This window comes from Carcharhinus amblyrhynchos, chromosome 3, assembly GCF_965287045.1.
Source record: "Carcharhinus amblyrhynchos chromosome 3, sCarAmb.v2.hapA, whole genome shotgun sequence".
Classification (NCBI taxonomy): domain Eukaryota; kingdom Metazoa; phylum Chordata; class Chondrichthyes; order Carcharhiniformes; family Carcharhinidae; genus Carcharhinus; species Carcharhinus amblyrhynchos.
The window spans coordinates 90,339,909-90,354,870 of record NC_137326.1 but is presented as its reverse complement, the minus strand read 5'-3'; the positions used below and the strand labels follow the sequence as shown (position 1 = coordinate 90,354,870).

The following is a 14,962-nucleotide window of genomic DNA, read 5'->3' as shown; positions in this document are numbered from 1 at the left end:
ATTTCTAAAAAAGGTTTAAAGACTTCCAATAAATTTGATGCTGTTTGTTAACAAAATGGCCAAATCGTGGTATGGTGCTGTGAGTATCTAATGCATCAACAATTTTAGCATGTAAGCAAGTACAGTGGTTTAAGAAACCGAGTTGTGACCCTCTTCTGATTTTCATCAAACATAATTGTGCCCTCTACTGTTGACCACTACCTTTAATGCAATGTTACCTGCAATAGAAATATGCTTGGATCGGCAGTAATTGCCACAATTTTCACTCTTCTACTTGGGAAATGCCAATAATATAAACACTTTTCTGTTATATCTGCAGGGACCAATATTTACTAACATGAAAGTTCCCTCTGTTCACAGGCAAAAGGGAACAATGTCTACTTTTGGCTCTGATTGATTATCTCTGTGAGAATCTCTTATTTTCATCTTTGGATATATATCACTGTTGGTTCATAGTTTTGCCTGCTAAATGTAACTAAAAAGTAACAATTTTCACATCAAACCCTTAAGAAGTTACAGATTAACTACAGCATCTTGCCTTAACTCCTGAATATTTACTCTGTCTCCCTTTTTAAAAAAAATGACAAATGCTTATACACTGGTACAAGCCAGAGATAAATTGTCTTCCCCATCTCAGTTTTGTATTTCTTCAATAATGAAATTTTCCTTTGTTGGAACTATTTAACGAATATCTTTGTCTTTCAATGGTTTAAAATTAAGCATAAAATTCACTTTAAAACCCAACTTAGAATCCCTACAGTGCAAAAGGAGGCCATTCAGCCCATCAAGCCTACACCAACAATAATCCCAACCAGGCCTGTAATTGCATGTATTTACCCTGCTGAGCTCTCAGACACTAAGGGGAATTTTAGCATGTCTAATCAACCATGCCCGCACATCTTTGGACTGTGGGAGGACACCAGAGTACCCGAAGGAAACCCACATAGACACTGGGAGAACATGTTCCTTAAGAAACACCAATATTTTTATTGATAAATAGCAGCTCGATTTGCTATTTTGCTGCATTATTGCCAGCTAATGGTATGGATTTGATTACTGAAACTACTAATAGATCAATATGAACCTGCCACCTTGTTAACTAAATACATTGTAATTACGCGTTGCATTTAAAGAGTCACAGTTATGAGGTTTATCATTGTTGTTTTTGGAACTGTCTTTAATTTAGGATAAAATAAAGGGATCATGTGTCCTATTCTAAAATCTGCTTAATAGCAACCGTGGGTGGTTTTATTGTTCCGAGATTAAAGGGGCTCAAATTTGTTGAACTGAAAAGATGACACAAGGTGTTTGCATTTAGAAGTGAGGCTCAACTCCCAGAAAAGTGTTGAGGATGTTGGGTTGTAAACAATTGTGCATTAAACTGTCCACTTGCTTCCAAGAGAAAAGAGAGTTGAGGTTTAAAGGATGGCTAATAAGCATTTCTACTTGGATGCTGGGCCCATGTGATTCACATCACCATGGCAATGCACATTGAGATGTGAAGGGTAAAGGCTTGTGCTATCAAGTTGTAGGCTTTCCTAAAATATCACAGATGGGTAAGTTTGCCAGGCTCTGGGCGCAAAAGCAACTAGAGGCCAAAAATATTTTTTGCACTTTTTTTTCTCATTCAATAATATCCTTTCTATAATAGGGTGACCAGAACTGTACACAGTATTCCAAGTGTGGCCTTACCAATGTCTTGTACAACTTCAAGACATCCCAACTCCTGTATTCAATGTTTCGACCAATGAAACCAAGCATACCAATGCCTTTTTCACCACTCTGTCCACCTGCGACTTCACTTTCAAGGAACCAAGAACTTGTACCCTTAAATCTTTTTGTTCCATATCTCTCCCCAATGCCCTACCATTAATTGAGCAAGTCCTGCCCTGGTTTGATCTACCAAAATGCATTACCTCATGTTTATCTATATTGAACTCCATCTGCCATTCGTCAGACCACTGGCCCAATTGATCAAGATAACATTGCAGTCCTAGTCCTGTCCACTATGCCACCAATCATTGTCATCTGTAAACATACTAACCATACCTCCTAAATTCTCATCCAGATCATTACTTTAATTACAAATAACAGTGGACCTAACACCGATCCCTAACGCACACCATTGGTCACAGGCCTCCAGTTTGAAAAACAACCCTCCACAACCACCTTCTGCCATTAAGCTAATTTTGTATCCATCTGGCTACCTCACCCTGGATCTTGTGAGATTTAACCCTATGCAACAACCTACCATGCAGTACCTTCTCAAAGGCCTTGTGATTATCCCTTCAAAAACTCAAATTTGTGAGACATGATTTTCCACTCGCAAAGCCATGCTGACTGTCCCAATCAGTCGTTATGTCTCTAAATGCCTGTAGATCCTGTCTCTCAGAATACCTTCTAACAACTTACCCACTGCCGATGTGAGGTTCACTGGCGTGTAGTTCCCAGGCTTTTACCTAAAGCCCTTTTTAAACAAAGGCGCAACATTTGCCATCCTCCAATCTTCAGGCACCTTTATTAGGGATGATTTAAATGTAAGGAAACAAGTAAAGTTCAACTATTTTCACAGGCTAAAACATGCAATCCATCTCCGTTTTATAGGCAGAGATTTTATTCCAGGAGTGTGGGATATAATTGATTCACTAGTTTTGTATCCCTGTCTCCATTAAAGTTGAATATCAATCCTGTGTCTCTACACCTTTTTTCTCTACTACTAAAGGAAAAGAATTAGGTGCTACGTATTAACAATGTTGTAAAAGTTGGTGGCAAGAGTTATTACGGTAGTTATTGCTAGTGAAGCAATTTTCATACTAGTTCATTAGAGATAACAAACGTGGAAAACCTTTGCACTCTTGGCACTATTCAAATAGCAGTTGGAAGAGTAGTCTTTTGGTTGTTGTTTATTTTCTAAAATGCATAACGCTCTTGTGTTGCAGTCTTCAGAGCGGAATGAATCTGCAGATCTGTTTTGTGAATGACAGTGGAAGTGACAAGGACAGTGATGTAGATGATAGCAAGACTGAAACTAGTCTGGATACCCCTTTGTCTCCAATGGTAAGTGTAACTAGTTACTGCACTAATCAATTCCACAGGAATCCAATGTTAATACCACAGTTTTCATAAATGTGGAAATGACTTCTTTAATTTTTGAGCTTCATGCTTACCGACAGGTCAATTTTGGCTCAGAAGCTATTTTCTTTTCAAAATGACTTCCTTTTCCTTAAAAAGCCTACTCATAATTCTCAAGCATTCTGTTTTTAATTTTTCTATCCTTCTAAGATCCTTGAATTCATCATTGCTTCCTGCCTCTCAGCTCACTCTTTGGGCCCTTACAGTCCATCATGCGTCTTTCACAATAGACTGAGCCTGACCTTGTTGAAACCAAGTGTCTAGTGAGCAAGAGGATCTTGTGATCTCTTTTTCTCTTTAACCTCATTATGGTGATCACAATATTTGATCATCCTCCACTATTGACTCTCCTTTGCAGTCCATCTCCACATGTTGGCTTCTGGGTGTACAAGTGAATTTTTCCACAACTTTCCTCTGTTCCATGCTTGTGCCCATGCTGTCTGCTTTTCCTCCTATTAAATATTGGGAATACTAAACTCCATATTTTGATTGCTGTCTGTATCTTTGTTATATCGTCACCATTCCTGACTCCTCCCACCTCCTCCCCCTTTTAGCTTCAGCTGTGTTAAGTGCAACCTTTAAACTTTGTAATTTATTCCTCACCAAGATCTTGTACTTCCACTCCTCAACATTACCCCTCTCCATATTTACCATGTTCGCATTCTTGACACAACTTTTTCATCACTTGTTCTGACAGTGGAGAGCTGAGCAATGCCCAGTTGCTCTTCTCAATGAGATCCCAACCTCCATTCTTCACAAAATCCCGATTCATCTAAAACTAACACCCAGACTTGTCCTGCCCAGCCATTAAGCACTTTTGCTGCCACATACTGTTTCCCTTGGCTGAAGCAGTGAGTGTTCAGATTCCACCGTAACCTTACCCCTTGGCCTTCAACATTCTACTTTAATTTGTTTTATATCCACCCATCCATTTGCTGCAACAAAAGTGACTGGATGTTCCACTGTCCTTCTCCAAATTCCCCCCGCGTTATTAACTCTTCGGGCCTGATTCTACCATAGCGTCGTGCCTGTTTCTGGGCATGAAAATGTGGTAATGCCAGGCGTGAGGCCATTAGCACAATCCGCGCAGATGGCCATTTTACTGAGGCCCAGGAATTGCCGCGATCTGATTCGCGCCCAAAACAGGCGCAACGATAATTTGAATGCTTTCGCATGCAGTTAAATTGAATTAAAGTTGGGCGGGCAGCTCATTATCAGCATTTCCCCCTTCACCGTCGTGTTCGTGCGTCCAGATTTGGTGCAACACATGTTTGGCAAAGGTCTGTTTCAGGCGCACCAGGTTCTGAAGAGCTTCCAGCGGCTGTCTGACTCAGATCAATGATTGGAGGGGGGGAGGGAGGAGGCAGGTCAGAGATGTATCTCTTGTAGGAGATCTGGAGGACAGATCGCTCTCTGGTGGGGGGGAGGGCAGATTAGCATCTGGTGGAGGGGTTGGGCCCCATTATTCTCGGGGAGGGGGAGGGGAAGTGGATGGAGATGGCAAGTCAAATGCATCCCTGGTGGGAAGGTGTTGGGGGAGGATGGAGTACATAAGAACATAAGAACATAAGAAATAGGAGCAGGAGTAGGCCATCTGGCCCTTCGAGCCTGCCCCGCCATTCAATAAGATCATGGCTGATCTGTCGTGGCTCAGTTCCACTTTCCCGCCCTCTCCCCATAACCCTTAATCCCCTCTCTTATCAAAAACCCATCAACCCGCTTCTTAAAAATATTTAGCGAGGCAGCCTCCACCACTTCAATGGGCAGAGAATTCCAGAGATTCACCACCCTTTGAGTGAAGAAGTTCCTCCTCAACTCCGTTCTGAACTGCCCCCCCTTTATCTTGAGGCTGTGCCCCCTAGTCCTACTGTCTTTTTTGAGCGGGAAGAGTCTTTCCACCTCTATCCTATCCATCCCATTCATCATCTTATACGTCTCAATGAGATCTCCCCTCATTCTTCTAAACTCTAACGAGTACAAGCCTAGTTTATTCAGCCTCTCCTCATAGCTCAACCCCCTCAACTCCGGTATCAGCCTAGTAAACCTCCTCTGCACTCCCTCCAAGGCCAAAATATCCTTGCGCAGGTGCGGCGCCCAAAACTGCACACAGTACTCCAGCTGCGGCCTCACCAATGCCCTATACAGCTGCAGCAAGACCTCCCTACTTTTATATTCAATCCCCCTCGCTATGAAGGCCAGCATCCCATTCGCCTTCCTGACCACCTGCTGCACCTGCAGGCTGGGTTTTTGCGACTCATGCACAAGGACCCCGAGGTCCCTCTGCACCGTCGCCTGCTGCAGTTTTTCGCCACGTAAGTAATAGTCCTTCCTACCATTCTTCCTACCAAAGTGGACCACCTCACACTTGCCAACATTAAATTCCATTTGCCATTTCCTGGCCCATTCGCCCAGCCTATCTAGATCCTTCTGCAGACTCTCCACACCCTCCGCACAATTTGCCTTTCCCCCAATCTTGGTGTCATCAGCAAATTTCGACACCCTACACTCGGTTCCCTCCTCCAGATCATCTATATAAATGGTAAATAGCTGAGGCCCCAGCACCGACCCCTGGGGCACTCCACTAGTCACCAACCGCCAATCCGAATAGCACCCATTGACCCCCACTCTCTGCCTCCTATTTGACAACCAATCCTCTATCCACGCTAACACCCTACCCCCAACTCCATGTCCTCTGACCTTCTGCAGTAACCTCTTGTGAGGTACTTTATCAAACGCCTTCTGAAAATCCAGAAAGACCACATCCACCGGCTCTCCTCTATCCACCGCCCTAGACACATCCTCATAGAACTCCAGTAAATTTGTCAGACACGACTTCCCTTTAATGAAACCGTGTTGCGTCTGCTCTATCAAGCAATTCCCTTCAAGATGCCTCGCAATTTCCTCCTTAATGACGGATTCTAACATTTTACCTACCACAGACGTTAAACTAACCGGCCTGTAATTCCCCGCCTTTTGCCTGGCACCCTTCTTAAACAACGGCGTAACATTAGCCGTTTTCCAATCCTCCGGCACTTCCCCGGAATCCAGCGACGTCTGGAAAATAACCACCAAGGCATCCACTATCACCTCCGCCATTTCTTTCAGAACCCTCGGATGCATTCCATCCGGTCCTGGGGACTTGTCCACAATCAGCCCCTCCAGTCTGTCGCGCACCACCTCTCTAGTAACAGTAATGTCATTAAGACCCTCCAGTCCTACCACCTTTCCATCGCTAACACCCGGCAAATTATTCACGTCCTCCTCCGTGAAGACAGAAACAAAAAAGTTATTCAAGACCTTAGCCATATTGTTGTCTGGTGGATAGGGGGGAAGGGCAGGAGAATGGAGGCCCAATTGTTGTCTAGGGAGGAGGGAGGCCCGATCGCTGTCTGGTGGGGAGGGGAGGCCTGAACTTTCTCCGGGGAGTGGATGAGGGCGGCCTGATCATTCTTGGGGGGGGGGGGGGGGAAGGAGGCCAGATGGATCTCGGAGTGGGGGATTCTGCTGCCACTCGGTGGGGGAGGGGTTCAGCAGGTCGTGATCGGTCTGGGTAGCGCAGGTGGGGTGGATAAGGGGAAAAATTATGTTGTAGGGGTGGAGATGATGTCTGTGGGGACCACTACTCCCAGACCGCTTTATCTGCTTTTTGTGACCCAGGAGCGATGTGACAGCGCGATTTTCAAATTTTTTTCTCACTGCACATGCTCAGTTCAGATGGCCGATCGTTTCAGGCATGCTAAGTCCCACCCACAGTGCAATTCGGACCTGTGTTTTCTTTTCAGGCTAAGTGCATATGGAAGAGCAAATTTCCAAATCGGATCTGAATTGCACCCAGACTCAGCACTTAGTTTGAAAATGGTAAAATTAGGCCCTTTATCTGTCTTTTGGAACCTTCTTATTCTCACTTCTTTTAAGTGCTTCCTATTAACATCAAACTCTTTCTCAAGTACAGGGATGTCTGTTCCTCTCAACTGTTGGAATGTGTCCTATATGAAAGATTTTGAAAGAAATATGCGTTATTAAATGTCAAGATGGTTCATTATAATTTTAGTGGATTATCTGTCCCAGTTTTCTTAGGTTTTAAAATAGAAACAAACGAACGTTGTAAAACCGGGATTTGTGTAGAAATAATTTGCTTGTAAAGGTCAAGAACAAATTGCCCATTTGGTGTTGATAATTAACCTAGTTCTAATGTAATTGCATCAAAGGGTGATTGGTGTTGATGAAGTTCACATCATATTGAAAGCCACAGAAACGGCAAAAGCTAAAGAGTTTAATGGGTGAGAAACCTTAAACAGGCACATAGTCTAGTAATTTCAAGCAATCATAGATTTAAGGCATGCAGATGAAAAGCAAGGGAGATACAGACTATATGATATTTTTGCATGATTAACAGAACCCATTTTTAATGATGCTTTTAGCAGATTCTGCTTTCTGGATTACCTTTGATTGTTTATAACTGCTCTCCATTTAGAAATGCATCACAATAGCTGATCTCTCTCCCCAGAGCAAACAAAGCTCATCATACTCTGACAGAGACACTACTGAGGAAGAGTCTGAGTCACTTGATGATATGGATTTTCTTACAAGGCAGAAGAAATTGCAAGCTGAAGCCAAGATGGCTCTTGCTATGGCAAAACCAATGGCTAAAATGCAAGTTGAAGTGGAAAAGCAGAACAGAAAGAAATCCCCAGTGGCTGATCTGGTGAGTATTTTTTTTTCCCATACTTACAAATATGATAACCCAGAAAACCTTTGACTTTAGCAGTAACTGACCTCAGCTTTACACACAAATGAAAACAGTCTGCAATAAGAACATTTCCTTCCCCAGTAACCAATTCTATCAATTGTATGGCCATTATTTTCTGTCTCTGTCAAACAGTTTTAAATATGAGGATGTTGTGTATGTATTTGAAATAAAGAACTGAAGTGTTGCTTTCTCTCTCTGCTACTCAGTGTATTTGTGCTATTGTAACAGCTGACTGGCATTACACCTCCTGTCAATCACAGCATGTTTGGACATAAATCAGATGCACAATGATGCAGGGAAGTTGTTGGAATTAAATCATCTCTCAAGCGTGACCAATGTTTTTAATTTTTTATGCTTTAGCATTTCTTTCTGTTGGTTTCTAAGATTCTAATCAAATGTTTACATATAAAGTCAAATGCAGAAAGACTCAATTTGACACTGAACATGTATGAAGATCTAATCTACAATTCATAAGTTTTTTTATTTGGTCTGGAAATTATTCCCTGGTGTTGCTCTTGGTAACTCCAGATGGAACACTGCTTTATGAAGACAGGAATTTTCCACAAAGTGTTAGGTTTTGGGGTATTTTCCCCTGTTCTTGCTGTAAATATTTTGACTCCCAGATTTGAGACCATTCTCTTTGAACCCCAGTTCTATGAATTAGGAGCAGGACGGCCACTCAAATTAACTCGCATTAACCCGAACAGGTGCCTGACTAGGGGAATTTCACAGTAGCTTCATTGCAGTCTTAATGTAAGCCTTACTTGTGACTAATAAAAAACAAAATAAACTCTCTCTTGAGCCTGCTCCGTCATTCAATAAGAGCATGGATCATCGGATTGTAATTTCATGCTTACCCCCAATAACCTTTCACCCCCTTTGTTTATCAAGAATCTATCAACATCTGCCTTAAAAATAGAAGATTCTGCTTCCATTGCCTTATGGGGAAGAGTTCCAGAGGCTCTCAATCTTCTGAAAGAAAGAAATTCTCCTCACCTCTGTCTTAAATTGATGCCCCCACAAGAGGAAATGGCCTCTCCACATCCACCCTGTCAGTACCCCTCATGATCTTTAAAGATTTCAATCAAGTCATCTCTTACTCTTCTAAACTCCAGTGGATACAAGCCTAGCCTATCCAACCTTTTCTCATAAGACAAATCACCCATTTCTGGTATTAATCTCATAAACCTTCACTGAACTGTTTCTAATGCATTCACATCCTTAAGTAAGGAACCCAATACTGTACACAGTTCTCCAGATGTGGTCCTGGCAGTGCTCTCCTCAATTTCATTCATTTTTATCCGTGTAAACATTCGGTAACATGTCCACACTGCCGAACAGAAATTGTCTATTTACATAAACTCCTGAAATTATTCTTTGCCATCAAAGCATCACTCCCATTTCAAAATAAACAGTAACAGTTACAATACTGGATCCTATTTTAAATGTAAACAAATAAATCAATTTAAATAACAAAAGTTAATTGTGCATAATAATAGTATATACATAATATTTTTGTTATCCCTTCAGGGGATATGGACATCGCTAGCAAGATCATCATTTATTACCCATCCCTAATTACCCTTAAGAAGAAGGTGTTAAATCGCCTTGAGCCACTACAATCCATGTGGCATATGGTGTAGGCATGGTGCCATTAGGAAGTTTTCAGAATTTTGACCCAGCTACAATGAATGAAATGCAATATTTCAAGTTAGGATACTGAGTGAGTTGGAGGGACATTTGGAGGTGCTGGTGTTTCCTTGCATCAGTTGTCGTTGCCCTTCTAGGTCGCACGATTGGAAGATCCTGCCGAAGGAGCCTTAATGAGTTCCTGCAGTGTATCTTACAGATGCCACACACTACTGTCACTGTGCCTGGCAGTGGAGGAAGTGAGTGGTTAAGGTGGGAGATAGCTTGCTGATCAAGCAAGCTATTATCGTCTTCCTGGTTCGCCCCCTTGCCAAAGTGTGTCTGAAATATTTCACCCGGGCTTTAATTTACCTCCATGAATGGAAAACGGCAAAATCTAAATGGTAAATTCTTCTTTTGTACAAAACCTAATTCACACAGTGGGCTGGATTTGATGGAGGCAATGGAAGTCTTGGCCAGCAGGAGTCCCACGTTTCCTCTTTTATGGAATGCCTACTGAATTAAATGTTTCCAGGCACTTAACTAGACAGCAAAAGGGGTCTTTCCCAGGATCAAGAAGCCTGGTCCTGAAAACACCACCTACCGAGAGCTGCTGGTCATTCAGAGGCTTGCTTCTCTGCTGAATGACGGCAGAAGCATTGGTAGGCCGTGTCTATTGCCGATGCTGCAGATGCACAAGGCCAGAGGTGAGTAATTGTGGCAGGGAGACGTGTTAATAGGGGTGACTCTAAGCTGGGCTCTCGTAGCTATCAAGTCCCTGGATTACCATTGAGTGTCTTTGAGTGAGAGACCCCTCCTGAGAACCCACGACCAACCAAGCCTGGGTTTCTTGTTGTGCTCCCCACATGCTGAGCGTCCTGCCCACTGGAAGACTAATACAAGCTGAGGTGGCATGACGCCATTAAGTGGGCAATAATTTTCAACTTGCATGTGTCCATTGATGCTTCATTTGAAGGCCTGTCCACCAGCGACTTAATCAGGGTGCAGGTGGGAAGGCAACAAGATCTCCATCCTGATTCAATGCTCCTGGTTTTCTGCCCAATATTTATTTTTCTTAATTGCCCAGACTATTATTCTGAATGATGTACCGTCAGACTTTCAACCCCAAAACATTTATTAGAACATGAATTTGAATTAAAATTCATCACATTCAGAAATACCTGATGGATGGAACTCGTGGTTGTTTGCGTAAGTACACTTAGCCTGTGTTTGTTTAAAAGGTTTCTCATCAAGCGTTGCCTTCACAACTTGAAATATTTGCATCACGTTAAGCTTGGAAGAAAATTTTAGCTGCAGCTAGATTTGTCTTTTAATTCTTTGAGCAGTGCCTGAAACAAATAGATCTCTGCAAAGCTAAAGCCTCACCAAGTGCAGCATTGTGTGGATAAAGTAGCAATGTTTCCCTTCAGGGCCATGGACTCTATTTAACTGCAATAGAAAGAAAACTGCATGCGGTCTACAGTGATCCACTGCCACTCAGCAATGTGAGTTAGATTCAGCATCAGTATTGAATAATATCTTGAAGGCTCAAAATATTATAAAGGAGCTTTGTTTCTTCAAATTCATGATCCTAAATGCATTTGAAAACTGTCCCAGCTTCATGTGTTCCAATTGTGTTTATTTAGATTTGGAAGTGGGATTATAAATTTAATTTTAGCCAAATTAGTAAGTGACTTCCTTTCATCGAATGCTGCATCTGCTCAAATAATTTGGGTATGGAAAAATTAAATATTTGTCATGTATGTATTAAGGATTACTATCTTAATTCCCTAAAAGCTAGTACTCAAAACCAAAAATGATTCATTGAAAGCCAAAATTTGAAAATATATGCACACAGTGACCTCTGCAGTTTCTCCTCCATACCATTTTGACTGACTGCTCAATAATATCCTCAGTCAACACTTATAATGATTATTACTCGGCTTTGATGGTTAGCCTAACTGAATTGCAAGGGTGAGTTACTCCAGTAGTGCTCCAATATTTTTAATGGTTAAATATTAGGCACTTCAGTGTTGGAGATGTGTATTCAACCTCTCCATAAAGAAGATAATTAAACAACAATCGACTTTACACAAATGTTTAAAGTTTACAGTTTATGTATAATGTAAGCCAGGTAGGCTTACATTAACATGGGGCAATGAAATTACTGTGAAAATCCCCTTGTCGTCACACTCCTCCTATGTCTGTTCAGGTGCACTGAGGGAGAATTTAGCATGGCCAATACACCTAATCAGCACGTCTTTCAGACTGTGGGAGGAAACCAGAATACCTGGAGGAAATCCACGCAGACACAGGGAGAACGTGCAGACTCCGCACAGACAGTGGCCTAAGCTGGGAATTAAATTCAGGTCTCTGGTGCTGTGAATCACTGTGCCATTTTGCTGCTCCACATGTTGCATTTATATTCCATTATGCAGAATTAATTTCAATCTATAGCAAAATTCCTTTTATCTGGCACCTTGCACACCAGAATTCTGGACTTGAATTTGTCATTTTTTTGTTACCAGAGAGTCAAACTCGTTAATGGCTGCTAGTGGTGGCCTGTCCTTGCTCCGGTCTCAGCCTCCCACTGCCCTGAAGCACTACCTATATCCCATCCCCCGTCCCCACCTTGATCTGCATGCTCCCGAGACCTCAACAGCCAGGTGACCATCCTGTAGCTTTCTGATTGGATACAAATGCAGAACTCACCTTGCAACTTAGTTAACAAGATTATGTAATTAACTGACACCTCCCATTAACAGAACTGGCGGTTTATAATTACAGGAGTGTTTTTCTAGAAATGGGCCATGCTGCTGTTATAGAAAACAGAATGTACTTTTACTAAATTAACCATGGTGACAAAATGCTGATGCCGACCTTTCAGCTTGTCTTAGGTGTCACTGAAGCAAGCAAACACAATACTTTATTAAATTGGCTTACTCAGATTTATTCAACTTTGAAGGATCTTAAAAGGTAAAATTTGGCATGAGTTTTAAAAAAATTCTGATTTAAGCATTCAGTCATCAGTTTCTGTAGCTCACTGTGTAGATACAAACATCCACATAAAGATATTTTTCTGGAAATGTGTCTTATGAAACACAAACCTGATAAATTTTGGGAAGGTCATATTTCAGTTCCTCACGGAGGAGTGGTCAGGGGGTATGTTAGGGGGTCCAGTGGAGTGTAAGGAGAGCCAGCAACATAGTTACCTGGGACTAGAAGTAGTTTAAATCCTTCTAGTTTTTCCCATGTAACTGTTCTGCTAAGGGAGACTGAACCATCCATAATCTCTGATTTAAAGCCAAGTTTTAAAAGTTTGAACTTCCTGGCCAATTCTCAACCAGTCCCTCCCTGTCCTCTGGCGTGTTGTCTGGAGGCGGGGGATGACCTCTTTATTTCTGTTTTCCAGCATCTGCCATGTTTTGCTTTCATAGGATTACATTCATAACAAGATGGATGAATTGATAGCACAAATATAAATCAATGAGTATGATGCGGTAATCATTACAGAGGCATTGTGGCAAGATGAACAAGGCTGGGAACTGAATATTCAAACATATTTTATGCTTCAGAAAAGATAGGAAGAAAAGGAGGTTGGGTAGCTCTGTTCATAAAGAATGAGGTCAGCACAGTAGTGGGAAATGCACTTGGCTCAGAAAATGATGATGCAGAATTTGTTTGGGTGGAGATAAAAACAACAAAGAAAGTAGTCGCTGATGGGTGTCGTTTATAGGCTCCATAACTGTAGTTACACTAAGGGATTGAGTATAATTCAAGAAATAATAGGGGCTGCAATAATTATGGACAATTTCAATCTTCATATATATTAGATGAATCAAATTGGCAAAGTTTGCTTTGAGGACAAGTTTGTGGGATGTATTTGTCTGACCAAAACCGAGGAACAGGATATTTTAGATCTGGTAATGTGTAATGAGACCAGATTAATTAATGATCTCATGGTAAAGGATCCTCTAGGGAAGTGTGTTCATAAACATGAGAAAATTTCTTACTCAGTCTGAGGTTGAGAAACTTGGGTCTGACTCTGGCATCTTTAAACTTAAATAACGGGTAGGAAGGTAAAGTTGGTTGAAGTGGACAGGGAAAATGGGATAAAGTGTAAGGTGGTAGAGAATCACTGGCTGACGTTTAATAGGATATTTCCTAACTCCCAGCAAAGAGATATTACATTGAAATAGAGTCTATGAGAAAGATGCACCAGTTGTGGATAACCATGGATGGTACCAATTTGAAAGAAATGCTACAAAGATTAATCACAGGCCAGAAAATTGGGAAAATTTTAGAAACCAGCGAGGAATGATTTAACAAAATAGAGGGGGAGAAATTAGAATAAAAAAGTAAAGAAATAGTAGCAGGAAATACGAAAACAGATAATAAAAGCTTCTACTATAATATTGAATGAAAATGAGTGGCTGAGCTAAATATGGTTTCTCTAATAAGACCCAGTAAGACAAAGGAGATGCAAGTGGCTTGTGCTAGCTTGGACCGGTTTACTAATTGCAGATATTTTCATAGATTTATTGCACCAGAAAGCTTACAGAAGACAACAGCGTTTTTATTTAGAAATCCAGAAATGGTTATAATGGGTAGACATCCAAATGACAGAAAAATATAGACCTGTGATAAAGCTCACTGTTTTACCACAAGAAATATGAGTAGGCCATATGACTCCTTGAATTTGTTCAACCATTCAAAAGATCAATACTGAAATTCTGCATCAACTTTGCCTTGGTACCCAAAAAATCTAAAGCTCTCAGTCTTAAATGTATCCATAACTCAACACCTAGTGTCCAAAGATTCACGACCATCTCAATGAAGACATTTTTTCTCATCTCAGCCCTAAATGACTGATCCCATATCCTAAAATGATGACCCCTCATTCTAGATTCTTCAGCCAGAGAGCCTCTCAGCATCTTTTCCTGTCAGGCTCTCTCGGAATGTATGCATTTCAATAGATCATTCCTCATTCTTCTCAAGTCCGTTGAGTATAAGCCTCTTCTACTTAATTCTCCTTGCAGACAATCCTTGCATCCCAGGCACCTTTGTTACATTCTCTCTGTTAGCAAGTATCTCCTCCCTGAGGAATGGAGACCAAAACTGTTCACAGTAGAAATGGCCTTGCCAAAGATAACTATAGCAAGACTTTCTTATTGTTATACTCCAACCCATTTCCAACCAAAGACGAGAACACCATTTGCCTTCCTAATTGAATGCTATACCTGCATGTTAATTCACTGTTATTCATGCACATGCACACTCAAATCCCTCTGACTACCAACATTTACTCCCCTCTAATCTAACAAAAACATTTTGAATTTCTTATCTTGTTATCAAAGTGGATAATTTTGCACATCACCATATTAAACTCCATCTGTCACCGCTTTGTGCCTTTACATAATCAATCTGCATGTCTTTTATAGCCTATTTACA

The 14,962-nt window shown here is 41.4% G+C and overlaps 1 protein-coding gene across 8 annotated transcripts in view; it reads left to right on the top strand.

Annotated features, from left to right (window-relative positions):
* schip1 (schwannomin interacting protein 1) overlaps window positions 1–14,962 on the top strand; it is a 686,116-nt gene that overhangs the window by 635,538 nt on the left and 35,616 nt on the right. For all 8 annotated transcript variants that reach the window (XM_080185496.1, XM_080185502.1, XM_080185498.1 and 5 more), the window contains 2 exons: window positions 2,940–3,057; window positions 7,640–7,837. In XM_080185496.1, the coding sequence (XP_080041622.1) occupies window positions 2,940–3,057; window positions 7,640–7,837 (316 nt within the window). The remainder of the gene's footprint in view (window positions 1–2,939; window positions 3,058–7,639; window positions 7,838–14,962) is intronic.